The sequence below is a fragment of the Panthera tigris genome, chromosome A3, assembly GCF_018350195.1.
Source record: "Panthera tigris isolate Pti1 chromosome A3, P.tigris_Pti1_mat1.1, whole genome shotgun sequence".
NCBI lineage: Eukaryota > Metazoa > Chordata > Mammalia > Carnivora > Felidae > Panthera > Panthera tigris.
Window position 1 is genome coordinate 4,846,762 of NC_056662.1, and position 16,385 is coordinate 4,863,146.

The 16,385-nt window shown below is 49.6% G+C and overlaps 1 protein-coding gene across 2 annotated transcripts in view; it reads right to left on the reverse strand.

The window, feature by feature from the left end:
- VAPB (VAMP associated protein B and C) overlaps positions 1 to 16,385 on the reverse strand; it is a 52,651-nt gene that overhangs the window by 9,243 nt on the left and 27,023 nt on the right. The window contains exons 1-3 of one of the 2 annotated variants that reach the window (XM_042980060.1): positions 14,697 to 14,824; positions 14,377 to 14,529; positions 876 to 979 (exon numbers count right to left, since the gene is read on the reverse strand). In XM_042980060.1, coding sequence (XP_042835994.1) covers positions 876 to 979; positions 14,377 to 14,529; positions 14,697 to 14,766 — 327 coding nt within the window. In that variant the 5' untranslated portion in view covers positions 14,767 to 14,824. Of the gene's footprint in view, positions 1 to 875; positions 980 to 14,376; positions 14,530 to 14,696; positions 14,825 to 16,385 lie in introns of those variants that run through there. The other variant, XM_042980061.1, reaches the window with a different exon arrangement.

Here is a 16,385-nt window from a genome sequence, read left to right on the forward strand (position 1 = left end):
ACAGTGCCGTGTGAGCCGCCGCAGTCTCACGTCTGCAGGCACACCTCGGGTGACCGGTCTCCTAGCCTGGGCTGGCGAGCTGGAAAGTGATGGAACCCTGCCCTTCTCTCCCATCCGTGAGGACTGGCCAGTCCGGCCTAGCTGGGGCGGTGGCCCAGGAGGTTATCCACACATGATTCCCATGGCACCAGAATGCCTGCCGATTCATTTAAATGCGTAAGGAGCCTATTTTCAGGAGAATTCCCATTATAATCTTTTTCCAGAAAACCCAGTAATATAGTATCACTTCTTTGTTTTATAAAAACAAAGCCATCTTATTTTTACCAAAATTAGAGACAGAGTTTAACACGTATTGAAGCAGAGAAAAATGAAATGAGGGAAACAAGGGAGGCAGGGGGGGAATCCATGCTTACTAGAAACAAGCAAAAACTCAACCCTTAAGCATCAGAGGACATTTAGCATCCCACTCTCTCACGTCCCTCTGGGTTCTTGGGGGAGTGATGGGGAGGACACGGTAAGAAATGTCCCGTATAATGAGAGGTATCCTTTTCTGTGGGGGATGGGAGGGGAGACACATAAAGGGGAGGGAGTCCTCAAACATTCAAGACACCATCCATCAGAGCAAGGAAGTGCTGAAGCTAACGGATGTGAAAGTCAGAAGAGTATTCTGGAAAGTTCCATAAAAGGTGAAAATCAAAGTTTGAGAAAAACCGGAAAGGCAGTCAAAGTACAAACCTCCTTGAAAACAACACTCCCCTTTAAAAACAATGTTGACACATTTTGAAATGCATGCACCCAAAATTCTGCACCTCATCATTTTCTTTGAATTACTGAAACAAACAAAAGAAAACAAGTAAGAAGCATTCGGTACTTACTACTGCTTCCATATCAGAAGTGTCAGTTGGAGCAAACATAGACTGAACCATAAACTTGTGTTTACTTTTCTCATTGGGATCATAATCGAAAGGCTGTAACATCACTGGGAAAGAAAATATTTCATTAGGAGGGTCAGAGCTCGGTTAGCAGCAGCCATTTGTCACGTTCAAACCCGTATTCCGGTCGTACAGCAGCTTACCAGGGCTCTCGCCGAGCCTCCCGACACCCAGGTGAGCTTAGCAGGGCAAGACGACCGGCGTCTTCTCGGCTCTTCTGGGCTCAAGCCTGAGATCCAGAAAGGCCGGGGGCCTCGCCCCACGCCACGCGGCGGGTAGCGGCACAGCCGACTCGGGCGGGGGATTCGGGCCTCCCGACCCCCAGTCCGCCGCCCTTTCCCCACCGTGCGCCTGGCGCCGCGTCCGCCACGGCCCTTGCGGGACAGGCGAACCGGCGGAAACGGCACCTGCCGGTGGTGCTCCGGGGAACACGCCCAAACCATCTCTTCAGGAAGTGAAACGATAATCCAAGACATTTAAGTGACCGTTGAGTTTTAGCTTTTCTCTGTCCCATTTCCCGTATAAGGCATTCAAGGTAGCGCTGCAAATACGATCTGGCCGATAGGACGTCAGGAAACGTTCACAGCCCGCACACTCACAGCGAGGGGCAAACACCACCTGGGTGCACCCCACATTTTCTCCCCAAACCTGGAGGGGCCTCCCAGAAAGGCTCCCTTGGCTACGTCACACCCACTGCACTGAGGAGGCCCCTTCCCGTTCCCACTGGCTTCCTTAGAACCCACCCTCCTCGTTAAATGGTGGCGGCTTTATTTTTGTTTTAATTTTTCTTTTATGTTTATTTTTGAGAGACAGAGAGACAGAACGTGAGCGGGGGGGGGGGGGGGGGGGGGGGGGGGGGGGGGGGAGACGCAGACTCCCAAACAGGCTCTGACGGCACAGAGCCCGACGCGGGGCTCGAACCCATGAGCCGTGAGATCGTGACCTGAGATGAAGTCGGATGCTTAACCGACCGAGCCACCCAGGCGCCCCAAATAGTAGCGGCTTTAAAATACAGCATCTGCTACAAGGCTCTGGCCGAAGCACACACCTGGCTAAGTTCTCCGACACACAACCTCTTCACACGCAGGAAAAGGCATCCGGACCCCGCTAAGAGCCGACGTGGACTCGGCATCTCCCACGCGCAGGAACCCGGGCTGTACTTCAGGTCTACTATTAGCTCATTTAGTCTGTGCGAGGTAGGTACCGCTCCGGAAGTTGTTTTAATGCCCGTTGCAGGCGAAAAAACCGAAGCACAGAAAGGTTACCCGACTCGCCCGAGGTCACAGCACGAAGGGGCGGACGCTCAGAGCGGGCGGGCCTCCGCCAGCGACCGAGTCCCCACCCACTAAGGGCGCCAGCCGCCGTCGTTCTCCACCGGCACCTCTGCCGCGCAACGCTCCCCGGTGTCCTCCTGCCTCTGAGCCCCCCTCTGAAGTGCCATGACCAACCGCCCCTGCAGCCGAGAGGGGGTCCGCGTCCTCCACCCTAGCTTACAAAGGAAGAGCAACACACGGAAGCGACTTCCTCAAAGCCACGGTGCCAGGAAGCAGCGCAACTTCTCCGAGGGGCCAAGTGCAAGCCAGCACCCCCTTCGGCCACACCGGTCGCTCCAACATGAGGCAGACGCACACCCTGCACCCCAGGAGCACCGCCACGCATCTCGCGAAGGACCGCGACGGAGAGGAGAAACGCAAACAGCTCGGCCATTCAGGCTGCGGAGGCAGAGTCCCCTCCCTCTTGGGGACACAGAAAGTCCACTGCAGTCTGACAGCACGGGCGGTCACCCGGGCGGTCCCGCGGCCCGCATCACCCATCTGAGTGCTCTGAGCGACAGGAGGCGTTACCGGGAAACTTCTTCAGGACAAAAATCGATAAACGTGCAAACCTTTTTAAAAGTCAGGGCTTACGCACACACGACATCAAGTCTAGAGCCAACAAAGTTGTCCCGAGTACCCCAAATTCAGCATGACCATCAGCGGGGAGAACAAAAGGTCACTTAAAACACAGGCCACTGAGGTGTAGGCGCACGGTTCCCTCGCGAAAGAGCAGTCCTCGCTGGTGGCTTTGGGCCCGGACGCAGCTAACTCCCACCCTGGCACCACTGAGCTGGCAAGGGCTCTTCTGAGGACAGACCTGGGGGGTCAGTCCACACGTGGGCTTGACATTTAACCTAAGGGACAAGTGACCAGACCAACGGGTCAACAGCACAGACTCTTCTCTTCAAAGTTCAGTTCCCATCATGCTTTTTCCACCCCCAAGACCACAATGAGGAAAACCCACATTATCAACTAAGGAGCCAATGTCTGCACAGGTACCGTCATCCTTCTTGGACGGGGGCTGTCAACCTTTTTTGAAGCTGGGTCAGTCTGCAAACTACTGTCAGATGTTCATTGTTAAAAAGTAATGTGAATCAGGTTTTGAGAATTTCCGGTTTCACGTGGCTGTGACAAAGTCATGCTTTGCTATTCTGTCAGGACAGGAAGGGAGAGAACTGTGTCCTAGACCACACTCAGACTTCCAGCAGCTCACAGGCTCCAGGAGCAAAAACTGCCTCGCCCTTGAGACGGCACTTTCTCGGCTGTGAACGGCCCCCCATCATCCTCCACCATGGAGACCGATGAGGCTGAACCAGAATGATCTGTAAAGAGCCCGCAGTGCTCAGGAGACGACAGCACTCAGAAGACACTGCTCATCTCAGAGAAGCTGGCCTTTTAGTTCAAGCTCCAGTGGGTCACACGTACACAACGGACAGACGGGTCCAGAGAACCCGAGAACGCCCTTCTACCCACAAACAGCCTCGGAGAGACCTGCTGTTCCCTTTCCTTCTTCTCCCCAATCCTGGAAACAGGGCAAGTGGGAAGCAAGAGCCAAGAGACCCGCATGTGGATTCTAGGCCTGCGCTAGGGCAAGACTGACCTTTCCACCTCCCCGCCCCCACCGCTCCGGTGGCGTCACAAGGTCCCAGGAAGGAAAGAAAGACGGCCGCGCGGGTGCCTACTCCCTACCGGGCACCGCAGAAGGCACGCTCGCATTACTTCTCCCATCCGGTCCTCGCGACAACCCACCCAAGAAGCCCGCGCTTCCCCCCAGACAAGGGCTGAGAAAGGCTGACCGGTCTCCCTCGGACCCCACGGCCGGCAGACTGACGATGGAGCCGGCACGCCAACACTGGCCTCGCTTCCAGAGTCAGATTCCACACCCGACTGCTCAAAGCACTTCCACAGACCGAAGCCCCCCCACCCCCCCCCCCACCCCAAGAGGTGATCCAGCAGATCAACGGCGTGGTCGTGGTAATCCCAAGATGTCCGTCCCCGTGCCGGTGCGGAGATGCTGAGATCCGCAGGGCCGGCCGGGCCAAAAGCAGAGCAGAAGCAGCACGGGGCGGGGTCTCCGTGTCAGGTGTCCTGCACACCGGCAGGGTTTTTTAAAGGCCATTTTCCCTTATTAATATCCTGGACGAAGCCGTAACCGTCACTAATTTTACTGAACCTCGACCCCTGACGACACATCCGAACGCTCGGCGCGATGAAATGCGAATGCGCGCGCAGCACCCGCTGTCCCAGGAAAGCGGCCGTACAGCTGTTGGGTCGTGAGCGGAGCTAGGACTTTGTCACGGAACGCCACTTACTCGAAAGAACAATCGACAGAAAAACCACGGCCACGCAGACCTGGCTGGACGGCAGACATCGTCTCGAAAACGAAGTGCGCCTGTCCCTTCAAGAAAACGACTTTTAATAGTTGGCGCCAACGAGAAAATCCAAGCTTTGTACCAAAGATGAGACTCTTGGAAAGCTGGTATCTGCCATCAAGAGCTCAGTTTCCCAAACACTTCAAGACTTTTCTGATGAGATCGGCAATTTTTTGATGCTGTGTCATGAAGTCTGTCAGCATTTGGAAGATCTGCGTGACTCCGCTGATATTCAGTATTCAGAAGCCCATTCCAAGTGCAAGGAGAGACCAACACATTTCAGTGAAGCAAAGTTCAAGTAGCTCACGGACATGGCTTCCGATTCCACACTACACCAAACTTGAAGAAAAGTGCCCCTTGTCAAGTTTTGGTGTAGTATTAAAAGTACAATGTCCAGAATTATCTGGAAAGGCTGCTGAAGATACTCCTCCCTTCCGGAACCACAGATGTGTGTAGAGTGGTTTCTCTTCACATACATTCACCAGAACAACACGCTGTAACACACTAACTGCAAAAGCAGATGGGAGAGTTCAGCCCGTCCTCTACCGAGCCAGACATGAAGGAGAGTTACAAAACATGCCAAATAATGCCAGGCTTTTCACTAAATTTTTGAAGTTATTTTTCATTGACTATGTCACTCTTAGCGTGTAAGTGACTCACTAACGTTATTAAATGAATGAGTACGCTTAAAATGTCTCACTTCAACGTATAATATGATAAATACCGATACAACCCACAAATGAAAAAGTTCTTTGGGTCTTCAGTTCCCAGGAGTATAAAAGAGTCTTGGGACCAAACGGCTGAGTGCTAGTATTCTACACAAGCTGCCTCACGTGCCCCTCCAGCAGGAAAATGATCTGGCTAAATCATTCAAGTGAGGCACCGGCAGCTTTGTGTCGTGCCTCTTGGGAGAAAGTGCGGTTTAAAAGAGAGAAGCAACCCGGGCGCCTGGCTGGCTCAGCGGGCGGAGCGTGCGAGTCCTGACCTCCAGGTTGTGAGTTCGAGCCCCAGGCTGGGTGTAGAGATTACTTACAAGTAAGTACATAAAAGAGAAAGTCACTTCCCACACACCGAGCCGTGAGCTCCAGCATGTACCCAGGCCTTGGGTGGAGACGGGAGCGCCCACGCGAGCACACCCACCACGGGAAGGGGTCCGGGGCCCCCCGTGCTCCGCTAACCAAACCTCCTCGCGGCTGCTCGCTCCACCCCTGCAGAAGGGTGCGGAGATCCCCCGCCACCCTCAGACGTCACAGACGTCACCAGCACAACCGCAGGCCTAGAGAACATCCCGCCTCCCGAGCCGCCGCGGTGCGGTCTGAAAGAAGCGCTACAAGGTATCCCTGACGTTCGGACCCGAGTTCAACACGAACGTGACGACAAGAGCAGCGGGGACGGGCGGTGAGCAAATCGCCTCGAAAGAGCACGGGGAGACAGCCGCAGGCGGCAGGCCAGATGACCCCTCCGAAGGGCGGGACTCGTGAAATGGAAACACGCGTGCCCCACGCGCTAGCGAGGCCGGCGAGCTGAAAACGCGACACCGTGAGTGAAAACCACGGCCTGCTGGCGGGCCTCCAGGAGACTCGGGGTCCAAGCGGCGCTCAGCCCCTCCCCCCCGGCAACGGTCCCCCTTCCACCTGCCACCGACCAGCTCTCCTTTCCTCGCGGGCTCGCGATCAGCAGCTGGAGAGGACAGCAAGTGTCCACCCAGACCTCCAGAAGCTTCGTAAACCCTCGTTGTGCCCAGAACCCACAGCGTGTCCACCGCTGCCCCCAACTCACGCCAGAAAGTCTGTATTTCTCAGCTACCACCACGTCCTGCCCAGTTCAGTTTGCTACTCCCTATTAGCTGGAACTTTATGAGAACATGACAGAATAAATGTTGTTAATCGTTTGTTCTTTCAGCTCCATACATGCAAATGGTGACAGAAATTATGTACTTTTTTCCGTGACAGGCTATAAAAGAGCTTCCCATTAACTTAATTTATTTCACTTGAATATCGGAGACACTGATGATAAAACCCTCTTAAACGAACCATCTATCCTACTTTTAAAATGTATGTGCTGATACTACATTAAAAAGAAGCCGGTTACCAGGAGACCGCTCACCATTCACCAACATTAACGCTTTATGAAACAATGTCGGCCGTGTCACAGATGGCAAAAGCAGGGTCCTGCTAGGAAAGGGCCTTCGGGGGTCATAAAAGAGAGGGTCAGTAAGATCAGACCTTCTTCAGAAGAGAAGAAATGCAGAATATATGCCACTTACCACACACACCCCTCAGAGAAGTGACGAGCTGACTGAGCACAGGACAAAAGCTTCCCAGGAGAAGCCAGGCGAGTTACACATGCACTTTCGTCCGCATCGCGGTGCGAACAGAGCAAGCGAATGAAAGTCTTGCAAGCACCACGGCACACGCTTTATTATTTTTAATCTCAGAATCTTTTCTTTTTTCTTTTTTTCTTTTTTACTTTAGAGAGAGAAGAGTGCAAGCAGGGAAGAGGGGCAGAGATGGACAGAGAGAGAGAGAGAGAGAGAGAGAGAGAGAGAGAGAGAGAGAGGATGAATGAATCCCAAGCAGGCTCCATCGTCACTGCGATCATGACCTGACCTGAAACCAAGAGTCAGACGCTCAACCGCCTAAGCCACCCAGGCACCCCTGACCTCATCATCTTACCATCAAGATGTCTCTCTCCTCATTTATGTGACCAAATCTCAGCTCAGGCCTCCACGGACATCTAGATTTCTCCACCTAAGAGATCTTCTCCCTTCCTCCCAGTTTCTCTTCCAAATCAAGTCACCCTGCACAGCCCTTATAACCCTACAAATGTCATCTCCCCCCTACACACCCTACTCACCCTCACCATATTCCTCAGACCAAAACCCTCCTACAGAACAACCCTCTCTCCCAAGTAAGAGACAATCAGTTCAACTCCTCCCGGTCTCCTCAGATTTCCTGGTCTGAACCCACAACATGGGTGCACGTGTGTTGGCCATGTGCCCACACCCACACAGGGTGCTGTGTCATGACCCCAGCCTCTTCTTATCACGTTGGCCGCACCTGGCATGTCTCTCTGGGTCTTCCTGCCCTACTCACACCTCAATATACCAACCTGCCAGGGCTGAACCCACTAATCTGACTTGGCCATGAGGGGGTCTCAAGGTTCAGCATACGTCAGAATCACCTGGAGTTCTTGTTACAACACAGGTGGCAGGACCCCACCTCCAGAGCTTCTGATTCAACGGACTTGGGGCGGGGCCGCGAACGTGTGTTTCCAACATGGTACTGATTCTGCCGGCCCAGGGACCACACCCCGAGAACGCATGTTCGATACATCGCCTAACATTGGGGCTGCCACCAGAATGCTATCTCACACGCTCATTCTTACTTGGGAACCTTATTCTACCAGTGGACACTGTTGACATGAAGATGCCTAAGCTCCTTCCCATGCGTCTGCCCTTCTACCCAATTAGACCGGGAGCAGGACTCCCTGTTCTGGTGTCTCACGCTCCGGGTGTGCACCTTCTTCCCTTGCAACATTCAAAGCACACCTGAATCGCGTTCCCTCTAGAAACCTCACTGGGGCAGCACAAAGAGAGAAAGCCCTTTTCAACCCTCAACCGTCTGGCTTCCCTTCTCTCCTACCTCCCGGAGCCAGTCACCCTCGTACCCATGGGTTAGGACATAGTTCCCAATCTCCCCATCGCCTCTCCTTCTCCCTCTCTCCCTCCTTTCGTATCACCTGTACACAAACAAGGCTATTCTCTCCCAAACCGCATTTGTGGCGTAGTAAAGTGGTCACCGCTCTGCTTTTCTAAGCTAATCAGAAACAAGTCAGAGCTCACGATCAGCTTAAGAGACTTAAGCACCCTTATCATGAGTACATGTATCCTTCTGTTAGGATTCTCAAAGTCTTGAAACCATAACTGCTTTCTGGGACTCTGCCTATCCACAGATAGGATGGAACTATTGATGGAAGTAGGAATGTAGCAGATAAATAATTTTATCCATTTATAAATAAGTTAACACTGAATTGTCTCTGTGTTCTCCACAGGATTTTCCAATTCAGCACAGCGCATCTCAGATAACAAACTCCCACTGTCTCGTTAATTTATTTGTGCAGAGACCAGTACAAATGTACCTCGGCGTCACTAGAAGATGAGATGTGTCAGATGCAGGCACTGGCCAAAACACAGGGCTCGTTCACTCTTTTTCACAAATATCCTTTAAAATACACACGGTTTTACAAACGCCAACATGCTTTCCTGTCTCCTATGATACTGCACGATGGAATACAACATAGCCTTTCGTGACTCCTCTGGGGATTATGAACACCCATCATATACAATCTGAGAAAGACCTACAAGGGCCCCTGAGATGGATTAACTGAAATACGGAGAACGGTCTGCCCCGAAGCTTGAGCGATCCCAGATCCCGGCTGTGGTTTCCAAATCCTCTCCCCCACTCGCTCTTTGTGGTATTCCTGTCCAGCCCTTCCCTGTGGCCACTTCCCAAAGCCCTCTGACCTCATTCCAGCCTGTGATGGGCCGAACACGAGGACAAGGCTAACGGCGAGTTTAAAGTAAGAGTAAACAAGAGAGTCGAGATGAGGCGCTCAGGGGTAGAAATACCCAAGAAACTATCCTGAGTAAAAAGAACGTTACTTTTGGCTGCTCATTAATTTTTTGCTCCTCAGTGACTCTGCAGAAAGCTGAAGCTGCCTTCCACGAAGTGAGGCAGACTCAGTGTCCCTGACAGGTCCTCTTGATCCTGCTCTTTGAAAATGTAAAGAACAAATAAATCGTGTCATACTCCTAAAAAGAGAAACACAGGATTCTTCTTAAGAAACTTAAATAGTACAGTAAACTTTGAAAAACAAATCTTAAAAAACATAATTAGGCTGAATTTTTGTTAACTTCCTTTTGTAAAACACCAGAATCTCTCATCTGGTGAAAAAGATTAAAGACATCTTTTAAGTATAAATGTGAGCTGTTCTTATCGGAGAGCAATAAACTTGGTTCGTGAAAACCATTTATAAAAGAGTTCGCTTATCAGAGACTTCCAAAGCAAATGATCAAACGAAGAAGAATGCTGCTGTTAAGATGCCCAAACCCCCCAAATTTAGCTCCTACTATCAGCACTTGACAGATGAATGGCTGACTTCTCTCTCTAAGGGCAGTGCGCTTATATGCTGGTGCTAATCACCTAAAAGCCGCAGCCCAAGGTTGACGGGTCCAGGGCAAGCAAGCAGCTCCGTTAAACTGAGTCAGCAAAACCTTAAAAGGATTAATTATCAATGGCAATACTACCCAATTACATTAATTGACCAATGTTTCCATCCAAGAAGAGTTGCTGATATTCATTCTCTCTCCTTAGGATTTTACTGGAAGAACTTTATGCTTTAAAATGTGATTGAAATAAGTGCTGAAAAGGGCTGTATGTCAGGAGTGAATACTGCTCCTTAATTCTTTGAATTTTAATTTAAAATACAGATGCAGACACTAAATTTGTTTGTCTTTAATCCATTTTCAATTCCCAGGGTACACTTAGTAAAGTGTATCTGTACCTAAATATTGGTATCTTTAATGACTCTTTCCAACGCCCCCCCCCCCACAGATATTTTGCATTTCTAATTTGCTTGGTACAAAGGCAACCAATGTGCATAATTGAACTGCAAATGGAAGCATGCTCGCTACTTTATGGAATTAGAATTCAGTGAAGGTTATAAAAATATTAAACTTAATATCATATTACAGGAAGCATAAGTATTTTTGATGGGCCCATAATTTTACCACTTCACCTGCTGTATCCGCTGGCAAACATGCTTTGGAATATTAATGGAAAACTCCCTCATTATTAAACTGCAGTATGAAAAAAAAAATTCACAACCACTAACAGCTTACCACAAAGACATTTGCAGAAATTATCTCCCTTAAAAATATTTTCCCACCAGACAGTTCAGAAAATAGATTTAATTTTGTAAAGCTAGAACAAATGGGGAGACCCCCCACTGCTTCAAACAATTCATTAATTCAAAAAGTTCTATTTTCCTTGCATTTAAAATCTCAGGGGGGGGGGGGGAAATCCCATCTCCTCTTCTGCAATCTCCATTTAAGTGTAGCTATTTTGCTGAGGTCCAGATCTGAATAATTCAAAACCATCTCCAGTAGACGGTGTGTGTCGAGGAGCGAGGGCCAGAACCACGGCCTTCGGGGCCAATTCACGCCAACAGAAAGCCCTCCGCACCCCTCACCTGCCACACTGCCTCGTCCAGCAGGCACAGATCCCAGAACGGGCCGCGAGAAGAATGGGCCGAGACGAGCATCTACAGAAAGGACAAAGAAGAGGACTCCCACCCTAGACCCAGGTGACCAGACCGCAAATCATCCCTTGGAGAAATCCACGCATTTGTTATGTGTGTTTCCAACACATTCCAGAACATTTGTCATGCCTGTTTCCAACCATTACTTTCCCACCTAGGTTTATAAAACAGAACTGTTATTTTTTCAGGACTCAATAAGTAATTTGCCATCGTCTGAAGACAATAACGTGATAGGTCAGAGTGTGGACTTCTGACGCGCAGCGTAAGCTCCCTTGAGTATCAAGCCTACCTGAAAGCCGAGAAGAGCTTCACGGGGTGTGTTGGGAAGACATCTGACAACTACAAAGTCTCGCCTCCTCCCCCGATACAACCCCGATTTGTGTGCCTTCAAAACCTCGCTCCCTCTGGCCAGCTACCTGGGTGGCATCCTCCTCCTCCTCCTCCTCTTTCCTTCCCGCCCCACTCTCTCAAAGAATGATTTGTAACCTTCCCTGAGAGCGCATCCCAAGAGTTTTCAGAAATGGGAGAGAAATCTTGCACTAGGCATGTCCTCTCCAGGCGTGCTGTGACACTCCGTGTGGTACAGGGCAATACTGGTAGTGATGTTTGAAGCTGATGTGATGACCACCTTTCTACAGACTGTATCTGAGATTTCACTAGAAGACAAATGCGTACCATAGAAAGAAAAAAACCACGTCTCTCTTCTGAAAATCAGAAAAACTCCATTGATTAATAAAATGTATGGAATGAATCTATTTCTAGAAAGGTATCATTCGAATAGGTACAATCCCCCTTCAACAAAAACCAGCCAGTTTTCGTCAAAACTAGGGGGAAGATGATGCCATCACACTCTCGCACCACGCAATCAGTTAACACAGCCCTGGGAAATACTCTGTGAGATAGATGCTACTCCTTCCGCTTTACAAATGAGAAAATTACCAGCTAGAGACAGGAGTGGAGCAGCCAAAGATCAGCCAACAGGTTAAACAGCACCACCACGCTTCCTGCTCAGGTTCCCAGCTCCCAAATCTAGTGAGCTTTGAGGAGAGCGGGTGGCACCAAGCCCGGCCACGCGCACACCTGGGGAAAAGGGAAGGCTGGCCTTTGGACACTCTGCGCTACCTGTCTGCAGGTGTCTTTCTGGTCCTGAGGATGGTTCCTCTCCCAAAGGAGCCCAGAAACTCTAGGTACTCACCGAGGTGTCATCATATAGCTGCATTTTAAGAGGACCTCGGAGGAGCCCAGGGCTTTTCACATCAAGATACGAAGGTGTAATAGATGACACAATGGCCCCTCAACACATAAAACTGCAGCGAACGGCACAAGCCTCCTTTGCCAACTGGAGACGCCGACCCAGAAAGGCAATGGCATCTGCTTTCACCCACGGGCACCTCAAGCACTGAATAAACACACACCGAACAAAAACAAGGGAGCCCTTTCTCGTGTGCGGACATCATCTTGATTCATCTAGGAGTAAGGCCCGCAGACACATGGGTATTTCAGGACTCAATAACGTCCCCCCAGATACATTCCATGTTGAGAACCCATGACGACGCTGTGGAGGCAGCTGCCTATCCCAGAAGCGTCACTGCATCAGGAGCGAGGCTGGTTTCGAACACCAGCTGTGCCACTAATCACCCACATGACGCTAGATAATCACACCCACTCTCCATACCTTACCTTCTTGTGTGCAAGAGAAAGCCCACGACCACAGAAACTTGGGTTTTCCTTAAGCAGGTAATTATAAATCAAAACAAATGCCCAGGGTTATCACTCTAAAAAACATTCCTGTGATGGGGGAAGGAGGACTCTTTCTGAAATACACACACACACACACACACACTCACTCTTATATTTAATACTGGAAAGCACACCTACGCTGTACAACCACCCGTTCAGGCTATTTTATTGAGAAACCATGTTGCTGCCCCCTTATTTACTGTGAAAATTGGTAATTCTCATCTACTGACAACCTGGCTCAAATCTGATATGGGCAAAGAAATGAAGAGGAAAAGAGTAAGTCAATAAAAAGGAATAAAAGATTTCAGCTACCCTTGATTTCAACAGACCAACCGAAACCATATGGATCCAAGGGGTACAGAAATGCCAACATCTCAGACCCCTTCCTTTCCCCAGCGTGCTCAAGTCCAGTCTGGGCTGCAGAGCCAGACAGAATGATCCACACCTTGGCTCTGTCCCTTGCTAGCTTCATGAGCCTACAGCCACTGGTCTCTTTCTCAGTACAAGGCAGGTAGCGATGCATTCCTCACAGGGCAGACAACAGAAACTACGTGAGATAATGTGTGTGCTGGCCCAGCACAAAGGAGACCCTCGATAAAACCCGGCTCTCACCCTCCTGACTCCCTGGATAACAACCCAATTCAAGAGTCCAGATCAGGTCTTGCAGCCTCAGAGAGAAGCACACGGGGAGATAGCTGGCGATGGAGCACCATAATGAGAAAGACCAAAGGATGTGGGGAATGAGAGTTTGCAGAAATGATCAGATAACGAGACACCTTATATCTTTCCAAAGAGGCGAATTGTTTTCTTTTAGGTATCAAATGAATAGCCAAATGCATCACAATCAAAATCTGTTGTGGAAAAAGCCAGTCAGGTACCCGTTTCAAACGAGCAGCAGCCTCTAATGATGCAGAAGCCTCGGTGACACACAGTCTCCTGAAACGTGCAGGATAACCACCCCCCGCCAGCCCCGCCGCAAAGACAGAAGGCACGCTGGATCCAGAAGTTGTGATGCGCTCACTGCAAGTTTATTCCATTCCTAAGAGACATTTATACTCAAATCCATCGCTCCCAAGTCCTTAATTCTCAACCCGGGCACTTCACCGGCATCTTTGCAGAAGTTGGACTTTGGAAAAGATACGCATCCTCAGACAGGAAAAGAAACACCCATCAGACACGCACAAAACTTACGCCCTTGAATATATTCCAGTCTCCTCGGCTCTCATCTCCCCGAGCTTTTCACAATCAGTAAAGTGCAGTTACCGATCATCGGGAATGACATGAGCCTAATGTCAGAAACCATTCGGCCTAAATAAGAAAATAACTCCATTTAGCGTTCTCCCACAAAGTAAAATTAAGTTTGTTGAGCCCTTTTTTATTTATTGCCAAAGGGCAGATTGAATTGCAAGGGAGTGGAGACCAAACTCATACTGAAGTAAAGTCCGAAGTTACCACTTTAATTCTGCTCTAACCACTGAGGCGCAGAAGGCTGTAAGCACGAAAGCAAAGAGGCGTTAATTATGGAAAAACCAACAGGTGAGTGGGACCCACTAAGCTCTTCAATCAGAGGGTGGACGGTGGAGGGAGACGGCTATCGCCTGGTTTTGCTAGACCAAGGGCAAACTTTTAAGAACTCCCGCTGGCTTCAGGGGGACTTTTTAGGCCACCCTACTGGCCTCCGGCCTCAGGACTTACCAGATACATTAATCGAGGCCCCTGCATCGATGATCCCACTGTTGGGTCTCACACAGTACCTACGTGGTGCCGTGGTCTTCACTTTAAAACACACGTTTCGGTCTGTTGGGTTGCCAAGCTTCAGGTTGGTGGTGACGACATCGGTGAAGGGACCTGTGGAATGAGACAGAGCCACATTGGAGATCTTGTGAGGGAAGTTCAGAAGACTGACCGATTTATGCTCCGGGCTGGGAAGGGCTATGGAACGGGGCAAGGGAAGATTCAAGATCCCAAACCAGCTCACCCTCTTGGATGGGAGAAAGGAACTGAGGTCAACGCACCAGCAGGAGCATCTGAAATCCAGCACGTTGTCACCACGCCACCAGGCAACCTAGGGAAGCGTGCTAGCATCCAGGCTCTCCTTGAAATCACACAACGCTACGGTCACTGCAGCTTTACAGACGAGAAAACGGAGGCTCAGGAACGCGCATTTCCCGTCTAGGCGCTCATGCCAGTTAGCGGTAAGTGGTCAGAATCTGGACGAGGCAGCCTGAATCCAAGGCCGGTTCTTAACCAACCTGTGTTAAATACTGATTTCCACGATAATAAGATGAACTCTAATGAGGAGAATGTGAAGGACCAGACTGGAGTCCAAAATGATTATCAAGGGCAGAGCGTGCCAAGGGTAGCAGATGTAGGAAAGACTGTGAGGTGTTAATGGTCCATAAACACAGAACCCCCTAACAATATGGTGTTGCTGCCAGGAAAGTTCACGGCGTCTTAGGCTACAGCAAGTTCAGAGTCCTGCCAGGCAGCCCACACCTAAAACGTCACGTTCAGTTTATAACTACTCGGGCTACTGGGAAGATTGAAACAAAGCTCAGTGCCCTGAGGATATTCTCTATTATTATTATTTATTCATTTTCTACTTTATTAGATTTTTTAATTAAAAAAGTAAAACATGCTTCTTAAAACAAGACAAACAATAAAAGATGTATAAAGAGGAAGTTAATAAGCTTTCCCTTGTCCCCCGAGGTAACTAATATGGGAGATCTTTTCACATCATCTATGCTGATACAAACAGTACACACACACGTACAGAGAGGGGAACTACCAAAGGGGATCTTACCATTCACATGACTCTGAAGCCTGTTTTCTTCCCATTTACCACTCACCACTCCACCACGGACACCTGACCACTAGGTTTACTAAGGAGTCTAGTGGGAGGGTTGACTCCGACACCTCTTCGGTCCTTTTCAACCCTTTTTTAAATTGCCACCTTTTCGCCATGTAAATGAAGGGTATCTCTGTGTTTTTTCCAAGCAAGCTCTTGACTCCCATCTCTGTGTCTGCAGAGAAGTTAGGCGACGGGGTGGAAAGGTCTGTGTGCCCCTATGCTCGAAAACCAAGAAATAACACAATGTTGGTCCATCTGTTCCCTACGGAGACCCAACCAAGACCTTGTGCCTTTAAAAATTCTCAGCGAGACTCTGAGCTCCTGAAGATTCAGGATGATACCTTACCAGTGTTCTCAATTCCAGAATACAGAATATGTTCTGCATTTCCAGGCACTGTGCCTGGCATCTAGTAAACGTCTCAGGGTCGTTATCTAGACAGACAAACAGAGAGACAGACAAGCAGGCAGGCGAGCATATCCACCAAGGAGAAAACTACCTGGTGGATAAGCGCTAGCAAAATTACAATCTCAGGCTGCTTTCTCTCCTTCGAAAGTGCTCAGGGTATAAAAAATCAATTCGATAGGGGCTTAACTTAAATATAAATTAAGAAATCAATGATGATGGAAAGGAAGAAAGAAAAAGGGACTCAATTCCAAAATCAAATAAACTACAGCCAGTTCTGCTATAAAGCTTATTTTGAAAACGTGAATTTGTTCCAATGTGATTGATGTGCGTATTAGGGAGACAATCTGAGCATAAAACAAATTTCACATTTGCTTAGGCATGATTTTGTCTGCAAGAAATGCTATGCGAACACAGAAAACTGCAGCCAGCTGAACCAAGCTGCCTGGA